The 16,760-nt window shown below is 41.6% G+C and overlaps 1 protein-coding gene across 2 annotated transcripts in view; it reads left to right on the top strand.

Annotated features, from left to right (window-relative positions):
* Window positions 1-15,126, top strand: part of fbln2 (fibulin 2) — a 55,329-nt gene extending 40,203 nt beyond the window's left edge. Inside the window, exons 9-17 of one of the 2 annotated variants that reach the window (XM_030052642.1) lie at window positions 5-139; window positions 1,985-2,122; window positions 3,280-3,423; window positions 4,411-4,539; window positions 6,404-6,529; window positions 7,481-7,597; window positions 9,874-10,002; window positions 11,219-11,342; window positions 13,739-15,126. In XM_030052642.1, the coding sequence (XP_029908502.1) occupies window positions 5-139; window positions 1,985-2,122; window positions 3,280-3,423; window positions 4,411-4,539; window positions 6,404-6,529; window positions 7,481-7,597; window positions 9,874-10,002; window positions 11,219-11,342; window positions 13,739-14,099 (1,403 nt within the window). In that variant the 3' untranslated portion in view covers window positions 14,100-15,126. The remainder of the gene's footprint in view (window positions 1-4; window positions 140-1,984; window positions 2,123-3,279; window positions 3,424-4,410; window positions 4,540-6,403; window positions 6,530-7,480; window positions 7,598-9,873; window positions 10,003-11,218; window positions 11,343-13,738) is intronic. The other variant, XM_030052643.1, reaches the window with a different exon arrangement.
* The last annotated feature ends 1,634 nt before the right edge of the window (window positions 15,127-16,760 follow it).

Below are 16,760 nucleotides of genomic sequence, written 5' to 3'. Positions count from 1 at the left end.
GCAGATGTGGACGAGTGTGTGACCAACACCCACAGCTGCCGTCCCAGCGAGCGCTGCGTAAACACAGTGGGTTCGTTTGTATGCGAGCGGCAAGTCACTTGTCCTGCAGGCTACCAGCCGAGAAATGGCGTGTGCGAGGGTGAGTTCATCATCCCTGATGTACGTCATTATGAAGCCAACATAAACAGAAAGTTATTTCCAACTTCGCTTAACGAGTCGATGTGATGATGAAATGCTGGTGATGAAAACAGAAGCACAACACAGTGTGAGCAACATAACTCACCAGAGAAACAGGAGAAACAGGCCACATCACATTACCAGTCTCTTCGCACACTCCCATAACCCACATTCGAAAACCATAGCAACCACTAAACCTAAACATCACTTGCTGTGTATTTCACACCTTACTGTATGCTGTACTGTCACTGTATATTCCAACATGGCCCTCATGTGAGGCTAAGGCTCCTGTTTGGGTTGGACTGTTATACTCAGTTTTGCCCGTTTCTTAGCAATTCAGTTAAAGTTGGAGGATCCAGCAACAGAAATAACCAATTGTACAGAGGTTCAACACCCCTGGCACACACTGCAGCACAATGTAATGGATGCCCATGCATGCGGGGACTATTCTGGTTTTGAAACTCAAAATAATTTGTCCTTAAATGGCCCCTCAGGACCTCCTGAAGCCCAGAAGCCCATGAATGCAGGACTGCAGTGCACTACATAACAAATAACAGAACACAATCAGGCTATTGGAGTGTCTAGGTAGGACTGATTGCAGACACTTGTTTTCTATGAGGCGCGGTAGCAGAAATCTCTCTGTCTTCCTCAGGGATATATTTAGTCGGCTCATTTTCATTCCCCAATCTTTGGGCAGATGAGAGCACATTGCACATTAGCAACAGGAAGATTTACACAAAGCCTCGGCGCAGTGTGTGTAAATGAGAGAAAATGTAGTGTTAAAGATTTTTTTGGTAATCATTTTTTTTCAGCTCAGGGTTTATATCAGGAGGTGGCTGCTGGTGAGTGTGTGTTCAGTTTGCCACAGCAGAGCGGTGCCGACAGCGAATGCCACCCAGTGAAATGAAAGTGTCGACAACACGGAGGGGTAGGGCTCTGAGGCATTATTCTGATCTGTGATTGAGGCGGTGTTAAGGTTTGTTTTCACTTTTTGGTCCCAGTGGTGATGTTTGTGCCCTAGCAGATGCCCGGCTTCAGTGTGTGACAAGATAATCACCCTGAACGGCAGCATGTGTGGGTGGTGAGGCACTTTGAAGCTCCGTGACTTGTGTCATCAGCACTTGGCACCAGGGAGGACTAATCAATGTAGCTAGATAATGAAGGTAATATTTAGCCGACCAGCTAGCAGGGAAAAAACTAATTAGTTGCATGAAAGAAAGTGGAAATCTTTGCTCTGACATCGGAATTGTACCCTTCTGATGACGGCTGGATGAAAAAGCCCAAATTAAGACCTCCCGCTATGTTCCCCCGGGACCAATCTCAGAGGGCCCAATAAGATGTGCTCCTGAGAGCGGGGCCCGCGGTGCAAAGAGGCAAGAGCAAATCTTACACTTAAAGCTGCATCCATCGCTCAAGAGATCCAATAACTGTCATTTAAGGAGTTCTGTTCAAATTCTGTTAATTACAGGAGTTGCAGAAAGTTATGGTTTTATGGCGGCAATTTTTCCTCAAGTTAAACATTGACACTCTGAAAGTTTTTCTGTGATGCTTCACGTGTTACTCTGTCCTTGAGCCACAGTGCCATCTACTGTGCTGTTAACAAGTTGAAAGCCCTGACTCTCCGTGCTGCGCTCATATATGTTCTGTGAATAATTTTGTGGTTTGCATCTGCGAGACTTGACAGCTGGTTAACCCTCTGAGATTTCTTTGGCAGTGATTGCAGCATAGGTGGCTCTGTTTTTCCAAGTTGGCCCTTCACACAGGTTGTGTTTATCCCACAAATGTGGAATCTCTCCCTTCCTTACAGACATTGATGAATGCATGGTGCGGACCCATAACTGTGGTGTTGGCTCCGTGTGTGAGAACACAGAGGGCTCTTTCCTGTGTAACCCCAAACAGAAGTGCCTCACCGGCTTCACACAAGACTCCCATGGCAACTGTATCGGTAAGATCGTCGCTGCCCTCTACTGGCCCTGAATGTAACAGCAGCACTGTCATGCAGCCGAGAGTGGATAAAATGATTAACATTATATGAATATCAAGTGGCTAATAAGGACTGGGGCTATACTCTGTCCTATCATAACAACCTCACTCCTCCTCATCTTGCATCTTGAGCTGTGTGTGGTTGATTCTTCATGAAAAACAACCTCTGTTTCAGAAATCGAGTTCCCATAAATGTTCAGTGGCATTTCCATCCTCTGATGCGGGGCATGACAGAGGTTGACTTCATCCCGGTGTTCATGAAACCACTCTTGAATTTGTTTAGCAGTCTGTACAGAGGCATTATTGTCTGACAATATAAAAAAAAACATCATAAGGGGAATGGTGTTTGCACCCTTGGATGCTCCTGGCCTCATATTCCTTTGTCAACATACAATCATACAGAGCAATCATCTAACCTAATGACCTCCACAAGGTGCCTGCTCATATCATTAGACATCCTCCAAGCATAAACCTGACTGGAAATGTTCATGTCCATCTGTCCCCGTTGGCAAGGTGCAGCTTTCACTGCTCCTCTTTGCCGATGCAGTCTCTGTTTGACTAATATTATGATTTTTCCAGACTGTTTTCTCTCACCGCATTAAATAATTTTGCAAATTTTGTGATTGATGCACCTGCATTTCTGGCACTGTCTGGCCTCTTTGTAACTCTGCGAGCCGCCTCGAGCTGCATAACGTATGAGAGCGGTGATTATCACACCTCTTTCAAATCTGACACATAGTGCTAATTGGCATTCATAATGTGACTCAGCTGTGTTGCTGCCTTTGTAATTGTCATTTAACTACTTCAAAGTTCAAATTGTTTTTAAAGTGATGTTTCCATCATCTTGTCCCCGATCTAAATGACTATATGCACATAATATTGACTCTACAGTATATTGTGCAATCTATTTGATCGTACTGCGCACCAGCGATGGAAATGAGTAAATACTTGACTGCGTAATTGTTCTGTTGAAATTACTGGAGGAAAATAGACATTGTCATGTTTGAGATTGGTCTGTCAATCAGGATTACACAGCTACTTCCTCCATAATCACTGTCATGTGCAATTGTAAATTTTTTCTGGCTTTCTCTCTCTCTCTCTCTGTGTCTCTCTCTGCAGACATAAATGAGTGCACAAGCCTAAGTGAACCATGCAGCCCAGGTTTTAACTGTATCAACACAGTGGGCTCCTATACGTGCCAGAGGAAGGTCATAATGTGCACCAAGGGCTACCACTCCAGCTCGGATGGAGCCAAATGTGTCGGTGAGATTTACTGCTCAAACGCAGCGTGGACACTGGAGTTTGGCAACTGTGGCAAGATAGAAATATAAGATATGGGATATGGTGCGTGCGGTGCCTATAGAATGAGTACAGTAGCAGTAGCTCAGTGCACCATCAGTAGGGAGAACGAGCCCCAGCACCAGCCAGTGAGGGCGTCCAGCCTCAGTTATAGAAAAGTAAGAGGCAGAGATAGCAAAAAAGGTGAAGATGAGAAGGCAAACCAAAAATAAGAAAGAAATGTAACGTTTCAGTTCACTGCAAACACTGATAGCCTTTTGAGCATGGTTTGTTTTTATTAATTTATTTTTTTTTAACTTCCCTATCTCAGTTTTTATTTTGGTATTTTAGCCTTTATGTTCCACTTTCAGGCTGATGTCCTGCTGGTGTGTGGGTTCCACTCCTCCTCTGATTGTGTTTTTGAACTTTAGAAAGATGCAAGATAATGCATCTTTAGAAGGATGCAAGAGGCAGGTTACATGCAATATTTCAGGTGTAATATTTTAACAAAACTTGTGTGAATAGTGTAACCTGCCATTTAAATCTAGTATTTACAAAGCTATGCTGATTAGCCCAACCAAATAAGTGGCACGTTTCCTAAAAGACAAGGTGCATGCAAGGTTGGACCATTAGAAATATTTTATATATATAGCACTGTTAATTCAAGCAGTAGTATTCAGTAGTAGCCTATAATACAGATATTCATTATTTGAGATAAAAATCAATCATATTTTATTTGACACTTGCTCATACACAAAAGAAAGGTGTGTGTGTACAAGAGAGAGAGGGAGTTTGTGTGATAGGAAGAGAGAAAGAAAGAGAGAGAGACACGCACACAGACGATGAGCATGAGAAAGAGATGTGTGTGCACGTGTGTTTGTGTGTGTTGGTTGGTGGTGGGGGTTAAAGGAAGACCCCCTCGGGCTCAGAGTGGGTTGTTACTGAGGTGTTTTATCTCACATGTCTGTCTAGACATAGATGAGTGTCAAACGGGAACACACCGCTGTGGAGTGGGCCAGATCTGTCACAACCTCCCTGGCAGCTACCGCTGTGACTGTCAGACGGGTTACCAGTATGACGCCCTCCGCCAGGTCTGCACCGGTACGTACAGCTCTCTCAGGTCTGTCAGATGATGATGGGTTTTACTTCTAAAAATATTTCTGGAAAGCAGCGCTGCTCTGGAGGCCAACAGACCGCCTTTTTACAGGTCAAATCCTCATTCAGGTCATGTTGGATTTAATGTGAGTATAACCTGCCCAATGGGAATAACAGTTCATGTTCATGTCCTCCTAGTGGCAATTATAAGTAGGACAGGATTTCTCCCACTTACTGTACATGACATTTCAACTTGGAGCTCAAAATTTCCAACCTACAATAACATTTTTCCCAGACACTGTGTTGTCTGGGAAAGCAGCCGCTTGAATTTGTCATGTAAGAGCTTGTTTTTATGAACTCCCAGGTTGAAACGAGTGCAGCATTAGCATGACAAATTGTGGAAGTGTGTCAACACAGGTGGCAAATACTCAGAGATAATACCTTTTTTTTTTTTTTGAGTTATTTTGAGTTATTTTGCCGAGGTTTAATGTTAAGCTCATGAATAAAAATACATTTAGGATATTATGTGCCTTCCAGTGATCAAACACCTCCGAGTTCTATCTGTGGAATGGCGTCTGATATTTTCAACCTCTTTCGATATGATACCTCCCCTAAGCCAAAGGGCATAGGGGAGGTAGCTGTTAGATTAGAGCTTAGCTGACCATCTGGTATCCATGACATTTTTGTAAAAACTGCAAATAGCCCCATGTTTCAACCCTATGGTCCCTAAAAGAAAATATAAAAAGACCCAAAAAGAAGATCTAAATTCATACTGCAATCTTACAGTCTGTGAACAACATTAGGTACATGCATTCTGTGTTCCTTCATCAGAAAACAAAGAATAATGCTCATAATATCCATGTCCTCTGGTATATTAACAAAAATGCATAATCTCATAGTAGGTTTGGTATATAATAATAATCCAGGCTCAAAGTAGCTCTGGATTTCTAATTGTATGAATGGGGAAAAAAAGTCATTGTATTTATACTGGTTTCATATTGATCCTGGTTGCAGTTCATATGTGCAAAGTAGTGAATTACATTCAAAGAGAGTCTCTCCTTGGCTTCGGCCATTGATATTTAACCAATCAGGTCATTTCTGTCACCAAAGCATCTGAGAAATGTTTGCTTAAATAAAACTTCCAGCTCCTGATAGTGCGGAGGATAGATAGACTCTCAGGCTGACATGTCATCAGAGCACAGGCCGGTGATGCTCAGACAACACACTAATGTGTGATGCACCGTCTGGACGTGGCGACGCCCGCGGGCCCTGCGCATGCTAATGTACAAACAAGTCGTCTACCTTTTATTTCTCTCTTTTTCTCTCCCGTTTTGTGTCACATTGTCACTTTATGTACGCACTGATCTCATAAAATTGTTTTTTTACTCTGTACTGAACTGTTTTATTTACTCTTGTGCACATGTAATACTTTCTGACCTTGTTTTACTCAATTGCAATTATCATTTTATCTTTTTTAATTTCCATGTAAGGTAATGGGAATTGCCAATATGTATGGATTGTGCTGCCTTGCCTTGTCATTGTGCAAACACTCTAACTTTTCCTTACTTACTGGTTATCTCGCTGAAAATAGTATTGGCATCTGAAGAGTGGGATGTTTGTTCAAAAACTGATGGTGTTTTGGTGTACGCCTGTTGGTGGTATACAATGCAGCAATCACCAAAATATGGTGTTTTCCAGAGGGGAAATGCATTTGGATTTTGATTTAAGCAATTAAAAAAAAAACTTTTTAGCATGTACTCTTTAACTGATGTACGTTAGTGCATGTATAATTAGCTGACAAGGTGATAAAGTCATTTTGCCCCGGTCTGTGGTCCGTCCTCTAATCGAGAGACTTCTCCTCATCTGACAGATGTGAACGAGTGTTGGCGTTATCCTGGACGCCTGTGCTCCCAGACCTGCGAAAACACCCCGGGCTCCTACCACTGCTCCTGCACCGCCGGCTTCTCCCTGGCGTTTGACGGCAAGAACTGTGAAGGTAAGAAAGTCTGTTAAATGCCACTTCTTTTAAATGGACCATCAAAATACCCTCTGGGGGGGGGCAGATGTTCGCTTTTGGTACAACAGCAGCATCAAAAGGCTACCGCTTGCTTAGTAGAGACTTGGGAGATGATATTTAATGGCAGACCGTTTGTTGTAGGAGTCCTTTCCAAGTATCTGTTATCAGCAAGGACTGTTTTCTGCTGGAAATTAATTTATTCTCTGGCATACAGGGGATGTCTGATGATGCATACATAATGGCTTCCTGGTTTAGGGGCAGTCTATCTTTGGTTGTGTAGAGGCAGGGGAAGAAGAAGAGGCTCCTCTAACCAGGAGTGTGATTCACATTAAGCTCGGCTTGTCACAGGCATTATTTAGGGAACTTAATCAAGCCCCGAACATTCCTGCTCACAAGCCAACGGTGAAACTTTCCATTTATCAGGGTTTATTAGAAGGACTTGTCGGAGCAACATGATTAGATTTTGATTAGTGCTTTTCACGTTAGCGCTTTCCAGGCACTCAAGTCTCTTCTTTCATGGCCGGTGTAACAGTAAACACCCGCAGACACCTTTGTTGGAGATTTAATTGAAGTGGTAATCTGTGAGAAGCTTTCACTTTCTTTCCACTTGGGCGGTGAACGCTCATCACTCTGGTGTTCCTGCGCCGCACCTCCCAGAAATCACCTGTTAATGAAACAGTGTGCCCAGTGCTGCGACTGCTTTCTCCTTGGATTTTTTTTTTTTTTTTTTGTCGATGAAGTTTGAGTTCATGTAGGTGGCGCTCTTTTCTTTCTCTGCTCAACCATGGTGGCTATCGCTGCTCATGCCTAAAACCCAGTTCTTCTGTTTTTCAAAGTATGCATGACGTCCTGTGAGCCGGGAAAGACCTGCATGAAAATGAGCAAAAAATGAAGTTATTTCAGTTCATCTCTGTGTTTGTCCTTCTTTAGATGTGAATGAATGTGACAATAACCCCTGCAGCCAGGAATGCGCCAACATCTACGGCTCATACCAGTGCTACTGCCGCCAAGGCTTCTACTTGAAAGAGGATGGACACACCTGTGAAGGTAAATGAGAGTTTCCTCCCATCCAGAAAACACTGGAGGATGAGCTGAATCCTAAATGGTATCTTCGCTGAAATCTCATCATTTGCAGGAGGCAAATCAAAGTCAAGTTGAGTAAATCAAGACTAGGTATGAATAGAGACTGCAAAAAGCAGAGTGGAGCGATAGACAGTAATGCAATAATTCAAAATAATACAATAAATAAAGGTGAAGAGCATTTTGGATACCAAGAATTACCTGCACAGATAGAAATAGCATGTGAAGAGAATGTGACCAAACAGGAGAAACAGCAAATATATGTAATATCCGTAATACATAAAGATTATGATTTGAAAAGTAAGTTTTGTTTTGTTTTGTTTTTTTTTTAACTGAAGCTGCCAATAGCCCACACTTTATGCCAATATTAAATATCTTTAAATGTGAACATCACTATGCAAAGAAAACACAAAAACAAGAAAGCTATTACTTGAGTAAATGTCTTTTTAATGGCATGTATGAATAATAGAATACTTCAAATGCAATATAAAAAAGATCAGAGAGATACTGTTGAATAATGTTTTTTTTTTTAAAAAAAAAGAAAGAGATAGAGAATAACCTCCTTCATGTCAGAGAGGGAAGACACAAACACGTCGATATCCGATATTCAAAAAAAAAAAAAAGTTCGATATCGGCCCGGTATACGAGTAAAGTGGTGAATCGGTACAGATGTGCAGAGATGTGTCGGAGCAAGACAAGTGGAGGGAGCGACCCGGGGGTGATGAGGCACTCGGCGGTGGCGTAAAACTGAATGGCGGTTGGCGGGAATTGAGAAAAGCGAGACGGTGTGGGAAGCACAAAGGACGAGTTTCAGTCAGGTTTGATTTTCACTCCACGATCCGTGTACTCGGGTTAACACATGGATGGTTTTCGCAGAGCCAGTTTAACAATAACCACACAGGAACACTATCTCTGGCATGAATCCCATCCCAGGGCTGGAAATCAAAGGCCCACGAGAGTTAATATTTAATATTAGTCTCCACTGATAGAGGAGATGACACCATGTTTCCATAAGCGCCACAGGCAGATCAATAACATCATGACTCTTGTCATCTGTAATAGATTTCATGTTGTCTTGGGTGACAGGGCCTTGAGGTAGCTTCTGTCAGTCATCTCCCAGACAAAGAAACACACACACACACACACACACACAAAGCAACACCTTTACATTATTTTCGCTGAATGATCAAGAGGAAATGTCACATTGCATTATTTAAACATGCCGTTGGCTCTCGCACAGGTTTCTGATGCGACTGATTTTTATTTTATTTATTTATCTTGAATCCTCATTAGTCACTGCCAGGCCAGCAACTGCTCTTCCTGGAGTCCACACAAGTAAAAATTACATCACAACACAAAATATCACATCCAAATAATAATAATGAAAACCTAAGAACTAAAGAATCAAGCGACAGTAGCCTTTCAGTAACAATAATTACAACAACTACCCATAATCTATCCGGAAATAATCAAAAATATTGTCAGTAAAAAACCTACAGGCTTAGTACCACTCAAAATAATGTAGCATCATTAAAAACAATGTGCACAGTGAACTAAAAAGATGAAATGACCCAAAAGGTTCCGTGTTTAATATGATATAATCAGCTAAATTATGTGCAGAATATGTCCTATTAGAAGAGTCAGTGGTGCTCTGAGCTGTGAGGTGTTTCTTTAGCCTCTTTTTAAAAACACTTTTGTTTGATAAATGTGTGCTGTCTGACGGCAGACCCTTCCACAGTCTTATTCCTCCGTGCACGACGCGACGCCGCCTTGCATTAGTTTTTGAAACAGGAGGTGAAAAACAACCACCGATGCCTGCCTTGTGTTAAAGTTAAGGCCATTTCTACTGTATGAAAACTGATGGTACAGAGGAGTTGGGATTTTAGACAATAAAATATTTCTTATAAAGCAGAGCAGAGAAATCATGCAATGACTGGCTGAAGGTTACGTGCATCCTGATGATGTTGGCTTTTCTGTTGCAGTTCAGAGCGAGTCGTTCTGGACTGACTGTAGTTTGTCCTGGTCTTTATTTGATGCACTTGACCACACCACTGTACTGTAATCCGGATGAGTAAGAACTGATGTTTGAATAACGTGAGAGGTGCATTGTTGGGGTGAAAAATTTAGCACATCTCTTAATCACTGCCAGCCCTCTCCCCATTACTGCAACCGTTTCTTCAGTCTGCTTGATTGATGATGATAAACTGATGATATTCTTGTGTGTGTATGTGTCGTTTTGACAGATATTGATGAGTGCGCCCAGAGCATTGGGAACCTTTGTGCCTTCCAGTGTGTCAACGTTGCCGGCAGTTACCAGTGTGCCTGTCCTCCCCACGGATACACCATGTCTGCTAATGGACGCACGTGCAGAGGTGAGGTTCACATTCACCCTCCAGACACGGCAGAGAAAATAAATGCTGCAGTCCAAGACTTCTCTCAGAACACCTGATGTGGATTTTACTGTGAACATGTCTTTGTTTTGTTCGTCTTGTTTGCACGTACCACAACAGAGCAAACGTGGAAATAATAAAACAAGAAAACAGACAGTGTGCAGCAGGAGCCAAGAAGGTCACAGAGTTTATCGAGTGGCTCCCTGTAAAACAATAAAACAATAAACAGAGAAATACAAGCAAAGTCAGATGTTTATTGTTCATTGTTTGTTGTTGGATCCACATGAGCCGATGCTGTACCATCCGGTGAGTCTTCATGGGCTCCGCAGTTTCATTAAAAATCTGTTACATACAAATTATGTAATCAAACAAAAATAACACAATATACTAATATAATGCAATGTAATTATACTGTACAGAAACAACACCAAATATACAATATAATAAAGTGTGGAAATAATTGATATCAGCATGCTTCACTTTAAAGTCTGTAACTTCTGTATACCCTCAGTTTCTCATATTTAGCATTATAAAGTGAAGTGCGGTTTTATTTTCTTTGTTTTTCCACTGGACAAGACATATTAAAGCATATTTAAGTCACTGGTAATGATTTCTTTATATGCTTTTTTCCCCTCAAGACTCAGCACTTCAAGCTTGTCTACAAATGTGCATTTTTTTCAGTTTATTTATTTATTTTAATTTAGTTCAGTATATAGGAAAACAAACTAAAATCAGTGAAGAGGACACGGCGCACCATTTCGATCCAACATTTACAGCAGTAATTAGTCCCAAACCAAACTAAAGTTGAATTTAAGATGAAGTAGGTCGAAGTAGATAGTGCACAGTTAATTGGGCACTGACTTCAGTGTTATTACTTTCATAAAATATTTTTAGTGGACTTTATGTTCTATGGAATGCCTGCGTTTAGTGTTCCTGCTCAAGAGATTTCCACGGATGTAAAAAAAAAAAAAAAAAAAAAAAGCAAAGTGTCTTAAAAAGCCTAGGAGTACTGGAGAAGGGGGAAAAAAATGGAGATTTTAACATTTAAATCATGTTTACCGCTTTAACTGTGCAGACGAAGATTGCATTGAGAATGAAATCATAGAAACATAAGGAAGAAATAAAGTTTTAATGGTCAAATCTCTTGCATTTATCTTAATTTGTATTTATTTATGTTTGCTGTTGTTGTTTTTCCCAGATATTGATGAGTGCACTACGGGAACACACAACTGCTCATCTGGCCAAAACTGCTATAACATCCAGGGAGGCTTCAGATGTCTGTCATTCGACTGCCCTGCCAACTACAAGAAGGTGTCGGACATGTGAGTCACATTTTATGACCATATAGTTTATTTCCCTCTTTTGAAGAGTTCCTTAAATTCCTTCCTTCTTCAGTTGGTCCTGTGTGACTCTTTTTTTCCCCTCTGTGTCCATATGGAAATGTAATATGTACATATGGGAGATTTCCATAAATAGCCATGCATGAAACGCTTTTGAAATGCTGCTTTGTCATTAGCTTTTTTTTTTTTTTTTTTTTTTTTAGTTTTGGCTTGATAACTAAGCTTTTTCAGCCCCTGTAGCTGAGTGTCACTGTAAATGGAAAGGCATTTTTGAAAGTCAGAAAGCTGAAATTGTGCCAAATTGTTGGGTGTAATCAGCAATCCTATCAGCCCACAGTTTATATATGATGTTTTTTTTTTTGTTTTTTTTCCTGTGCTGTGTGGCAGTAAAAATTAGGCCTGTAGCTATTCATTTTTTTTTTTTAATTATTGGTTTATTTTTAATTCATAGACTTTCTGGTGACCTCAGTAGTCAGTGACACGGTGTCATTGTTGACATGCTAATAAACAAAGCAATCACAATCAAGTGCAGCAGTCGTAAACACATATTTTGAGCATTTAAAATCTATGAAAGTCAGACAGCTGCATAAAGATTTTAATTGCCAGCCAGCTTTGAAACACTGTGCAGCTTTGGCAGAATAATGAGACAGCATGCAGGTATTTCTTATTAAACGAAGCTCTTGGAACTCTCTTGTAAATGCTTTAAAGTGTATAAAATCTTTACAAAGTCATTCATACACTCTCTGACGGAGTGTATTTTCAGCAGCAGCGACACCATTGAATGACCATATAAATAATATAAGGGCACCGCAAGTGTCAGTGTGTCCCTGCGCTTGTCTTTCTCTGTCCGCGACCACGTGTCGTTATAAGTCACTTTGGCCTTGAAAGTGCATCCCAACAAATCAAATCAAATAATGAAATAAATAAATAAAATAAAATTTCACCTAAAAATCGCACCTGTAGATCCACAATGCAGAATTACCAAGGGTCGAAAAACATAGCTGGACCCATTGATAAGTTATGTCTTTACTTCCATGTTTTTTGAGTCTATTGAACTTTAATTTGGCACAGCACACTTTTAATGCACCTTTAAGCATTGGCTTGCACTCAGGGGGATGTAGTTTACGCAGATCCTCTCTGCAGACGATGCCTGTGTTACGCCGGTGAGAGCTGCTGAACGTGCATGCCCTTGCAGTGTGGCGTGCTGCCCAGAAGGGCCTTGTTAACTCCTGTGAACCTGGGAATCTGTGGCAGGTATTGAGATTGGCTCCTAACCGAACATGACTCCCATCGACCGGCGTGATGAAGTCAGATGGCTTTGATCAGGCCTGTGCTTCCCGCGGCAGCCTCTGTAGTGCTCGCCGCTCTGCGCTCCACTGGGCAGAAACAGCACACAGACCTTGCAGTCAGCCCCCAAGAGGTGTCTTATCAAACTTATCAAGAGATATTTTATTAATCTCACTGTGATGTGGCCTGGCTTGGCATGGAATGACATCCATCATTCATAAGGAGAGCTGACAGCCATGGATGGATCACTAAGATCAAAATGCCTCCTGTAGTACCTGTAGTGATTCATCTGAACGGAGTTTCAAGGCAGTTTTGGCACGACCGAACACATTTTTGTGATGTACTACATTGTGCTTGGCCTGCTTCAAGCTGTGAATTCCGGTATGTGACGGACATGTACTGTGGAGGTTGTGCACATCCGCAGGAAAAACCAAACCTGTCAGCACCGGGGCTTACAATCAAGGTTCAGCTACAAAGAATGGACTAGAAAAAAGTAGAAAGGATGATCAAATTCAGCTAAATTGGAGGCCACTGGATGTTGTAAAAATTTATACTAGCACAGAAAGAAGTGCATAGTTTTTCTGCACTGCTATACAATAGCACCTAAAGTTGCGTGCATCCAAAGTGAACCTTGAATTGGGCATGAATATCTCGAACCGGACCCAATCATGGCTGACAAAAGTTTGCCCAACTTTGGCGTCAACCTGACCAACGTCAGCTAGAACTACAGCCTATGTAGCACCTGCTGCCTTCAGATTAAAATGGATGGAAATCTGAATGTAACTTTCCACTGTATCAGTCAAATTCATTCAAAAATTCAATCTAAAATAAGTCACTTTGATGAATTTCTTCATCAATCCATGTCCATGTCAAGAATGTATATCCAGTACCAGTAAAAGTTGAAATAAGTAGGGGAAAATGTAAAATCTGAAACCCAAGGCTACAAATCTGACCCAACCCATACGCATGAAATTCCTGTCGTGTCCCATTGAGTCCCATTTGGGCAGCCATGTCAAGCTCCAATCCAAACAGTTTTCTTGCTCACCAGCCCTCTCCCTCGCTCTCTCTTGGCTTTTTGTCTCTCCCTCTAGCCGGTGTGAGCGGCTCAGCTGTCCTAGCAACTCCTTAGATTGCCAAAACTCCCCGCTGAGGATCACATACTACCAGCTCAGCTTCCAGACCAACATCGTCATCCCTGCCCAGATCTTCCGAATTGGCCCTTCCCCTGCCTACTCCGGCGACCACATCGTCATCAGCATCACCAAGGGCAACGAGGAGGGCTACTTCACCACGCGGAAGCTGAACAGCTTCACGGGCGCCGTCTACCTGCAGAGGCAAGTACGCGAGCCCAAAGACTTCCTCATAGATGTGGAGATGAGACTGTTGAGGCAGGGGACGTTCACCACGTTCCTGGCCAGGATCTACGTCTTCATCACAGCCACCTCCATGTAAAGCCCCACAGAGACGGAGAGAGGGACTGAGAATTTCATATGGTGCTAACGTTACTATGTGTAATATCTTTCAGCAGTTGTATCCAAGCATCTTGATTGTAATACGTTGCCAAAGGCCTTTCTGTTTTCTTTTTCCATTTCTTTGGCAAGCTTACACGCATGCCATATCCATGAAGCTGCTACTCGTTTTGAAAGCTTCCTCCTGCTGGCATGTTTTACCAACCTTATATTTACCGAAATATTGTCTGCTTAAATGTTGCCAGTGTAATTTGCTTTTGTTCACCACCTTTTATAGTGTGCCTGTGCAAGCTGTTCGGTATGGATCGGGCAGTGGCAAGGTGCTACAAAGGTCACTGCACAAGTCTAGGTTGGTGGTTGGCACTCGGCTTTCCTCTCTTTAAGCCTCTTGCTCTTTGACCTCCCAATTTGAATGTTAATTTTCATGAGAATTATGAATTATTCATGAACGTTTGAAAAAAAGAAAAACAACCTTTCCAGCACTAGAAGTCAAATCGGGGCACTTTTCATTACCCAGCTGTTAATGTGGTTGGAAAAAAAAAAAAATACCGCAGCAGATCCTTAAAATCGGTCATCCTAGCACATTTTTTTTCAGTATTTGGTGTATATTATCTTTAAAAGACTCGATTTGATAAAATATAAGTCTTGAAATCCAGTGCAAAACATACCAGAAAAAATCCACCTCTCACATGGGAAATGTATAGTAAATTCCAGCACTGAGAACACTAATGTTGTGTTTTTGTTGATATATATGTTTTTTGTGTCCTATTCTTTGCCTATTACTGGACATATGTTATTGTGTTACTGTGTTGTAATTATCTCAGGGCAAAATCATGCAATCTTGTACACACCTGACAAATTCCTACGTAGTGTACAGGAATGAATCAGTCTGCAATCACGATTCTCGGCCTGTCCCTAAACAGGACAGCGCACAACATGTACAGTTTCCGCCGCCAGTTTCTAACGTTTCTATCTTGAAATCAATCATTACAACGACCGGACTGTTTCCATTTGCTCAATAAAAGTACAGATTAAGTTCTACCAAACTGTCTGCCAAACCGTCAGTGTCAATTTTTCCACATCATCGGCCACTGTCACATTCAGTGCACTGTGGCGTCTCTGTCGTTTCCATCTATAGTGAACGGTTAGTCAACACCGCCATCTAGTGGTGGGAAAAGAGACAGCCTCACTACCACCACTTGAGTGCTCAGATAAATACTTCAGGGCACCAACATATTAACACATTTGCAATGGTAAGAAGCTCCTAAGTCAGATGTTATTTTAGAAGAAGACCTTGTTTTTAAATTAATACGACCAGTTCTTATCCTCACTCCTTTCATCTCCCCTTTCGCTGCTCCACGTCGAGTGTGTGTCACACCCACCCGGAAAGGGTGTGTGCTGTTGTACCACGGCTCTATTAATACATGGTGCACATCCAACAGATAGCCTTTAAACCGGAAAGCAGGGTGGATAAATCTCTGACATGCCTCCCTATAAATAAATAATAGGGTTTGACTAATATGAGTTTTGGAGGTTGACACCGAAATTGATGCTTTAGGCTGAAGCTGCTGAGAGATGATGTATCACCACTGACATCTGGGCTTCATATTCACGTTTTTTTTTTTTTTTTTTTTTTAGTTTTTGAACTGCATTTCCCAAAGATCTCTAGTCAAACAGTGGGTCCAGTGCCGTGATGTCTTGGAGTTTGAGATTCTGTGGGTGGCACTCTTTTCTTTGTCTGCTAAGCCATGACTAACCGGTTAATTTATTCCAGCCTATTTATTCCAGACAGAAAGGAGACATGGAACACATCACTTCCTGTGTGCATGAGGTTTTCTCCCTGGGAAGACCTACCAGTCACTGGGTGTTTAGACAACATAAAATCTTTTACATTGTTAGGGACTAGCTCAAGTTGAAATCGGGCTGTATCAATCAGCAGGATTATTACTTTAAGGCTTTTAGAGCAGCAATTAAAAGTTTCAGTCTCATATTCAGTCTTAAAATATTGTTTCTCTTAAATCAGGTGAAAAAAATTGCCTGATAATCCCACTTGTTTCAGAATTTCTTTGTGGGAACAAGTATGAATATGTCAAAACAAGGAAGAACAAGGCAGATCAGCTCGATAGGATCAAGAAAATGACACTTAAAGATTAAAGGAACTTCTGGAAACATGCTGATAAGCATTGCAAACACAAAATTTTGGGGATTATCTCATCCCACTGGCAGATTTATATATATATTTTCTCACTTAATAAAAAGGCGATATCAACACAGAGTACAGTACAGGTCTTGATAAGATGGAAATGTTTTGAAACTTTGGACAGAAAATCACAGGACTTAAAGTGCCGAAAGAGAGGCTGCAGTCTTAATGGGGGATGTGGGATTTTAATTAAGCCAGTATAGCTACGCTGGGACCCACTGGGTGACCGCTCTCCTCCCAGCTGAGGCCCAGACACTTCAGCTACTGAGGTGGCGTCCCACACAATGCACGGTGTGATCTCTGATTACTGCGTTTCCTTTAGAAGTTTATCAGGATGGCTAAAAATATCGGATGAGGCCCCACCATGTTAACATCAGAACCTCTGGTAGCTTTAACCTGTTAGTGCCAAAAGTTTTGCAAAGATTTCACACACAACAGCCACGA

The sequence above is a fragment of the Myripristis murdjan genome, chromosome 5 (genome assembly GCF_902150065.1).
Source record: "Myripristis murdjan chromosome 5, fMyrMur1.1, whole genome shotgun sequence".
NCBI lineage: Eukaryota > Metazoa > Chordata > Actinopteri > Holocentriformes > Holocentridae > Myripristis > Myripristis murdjan.
Note: the sequence above shows the minus strand (reverse complement) of the source record. Positions and strands in the feature narration are given on the sequence as shown.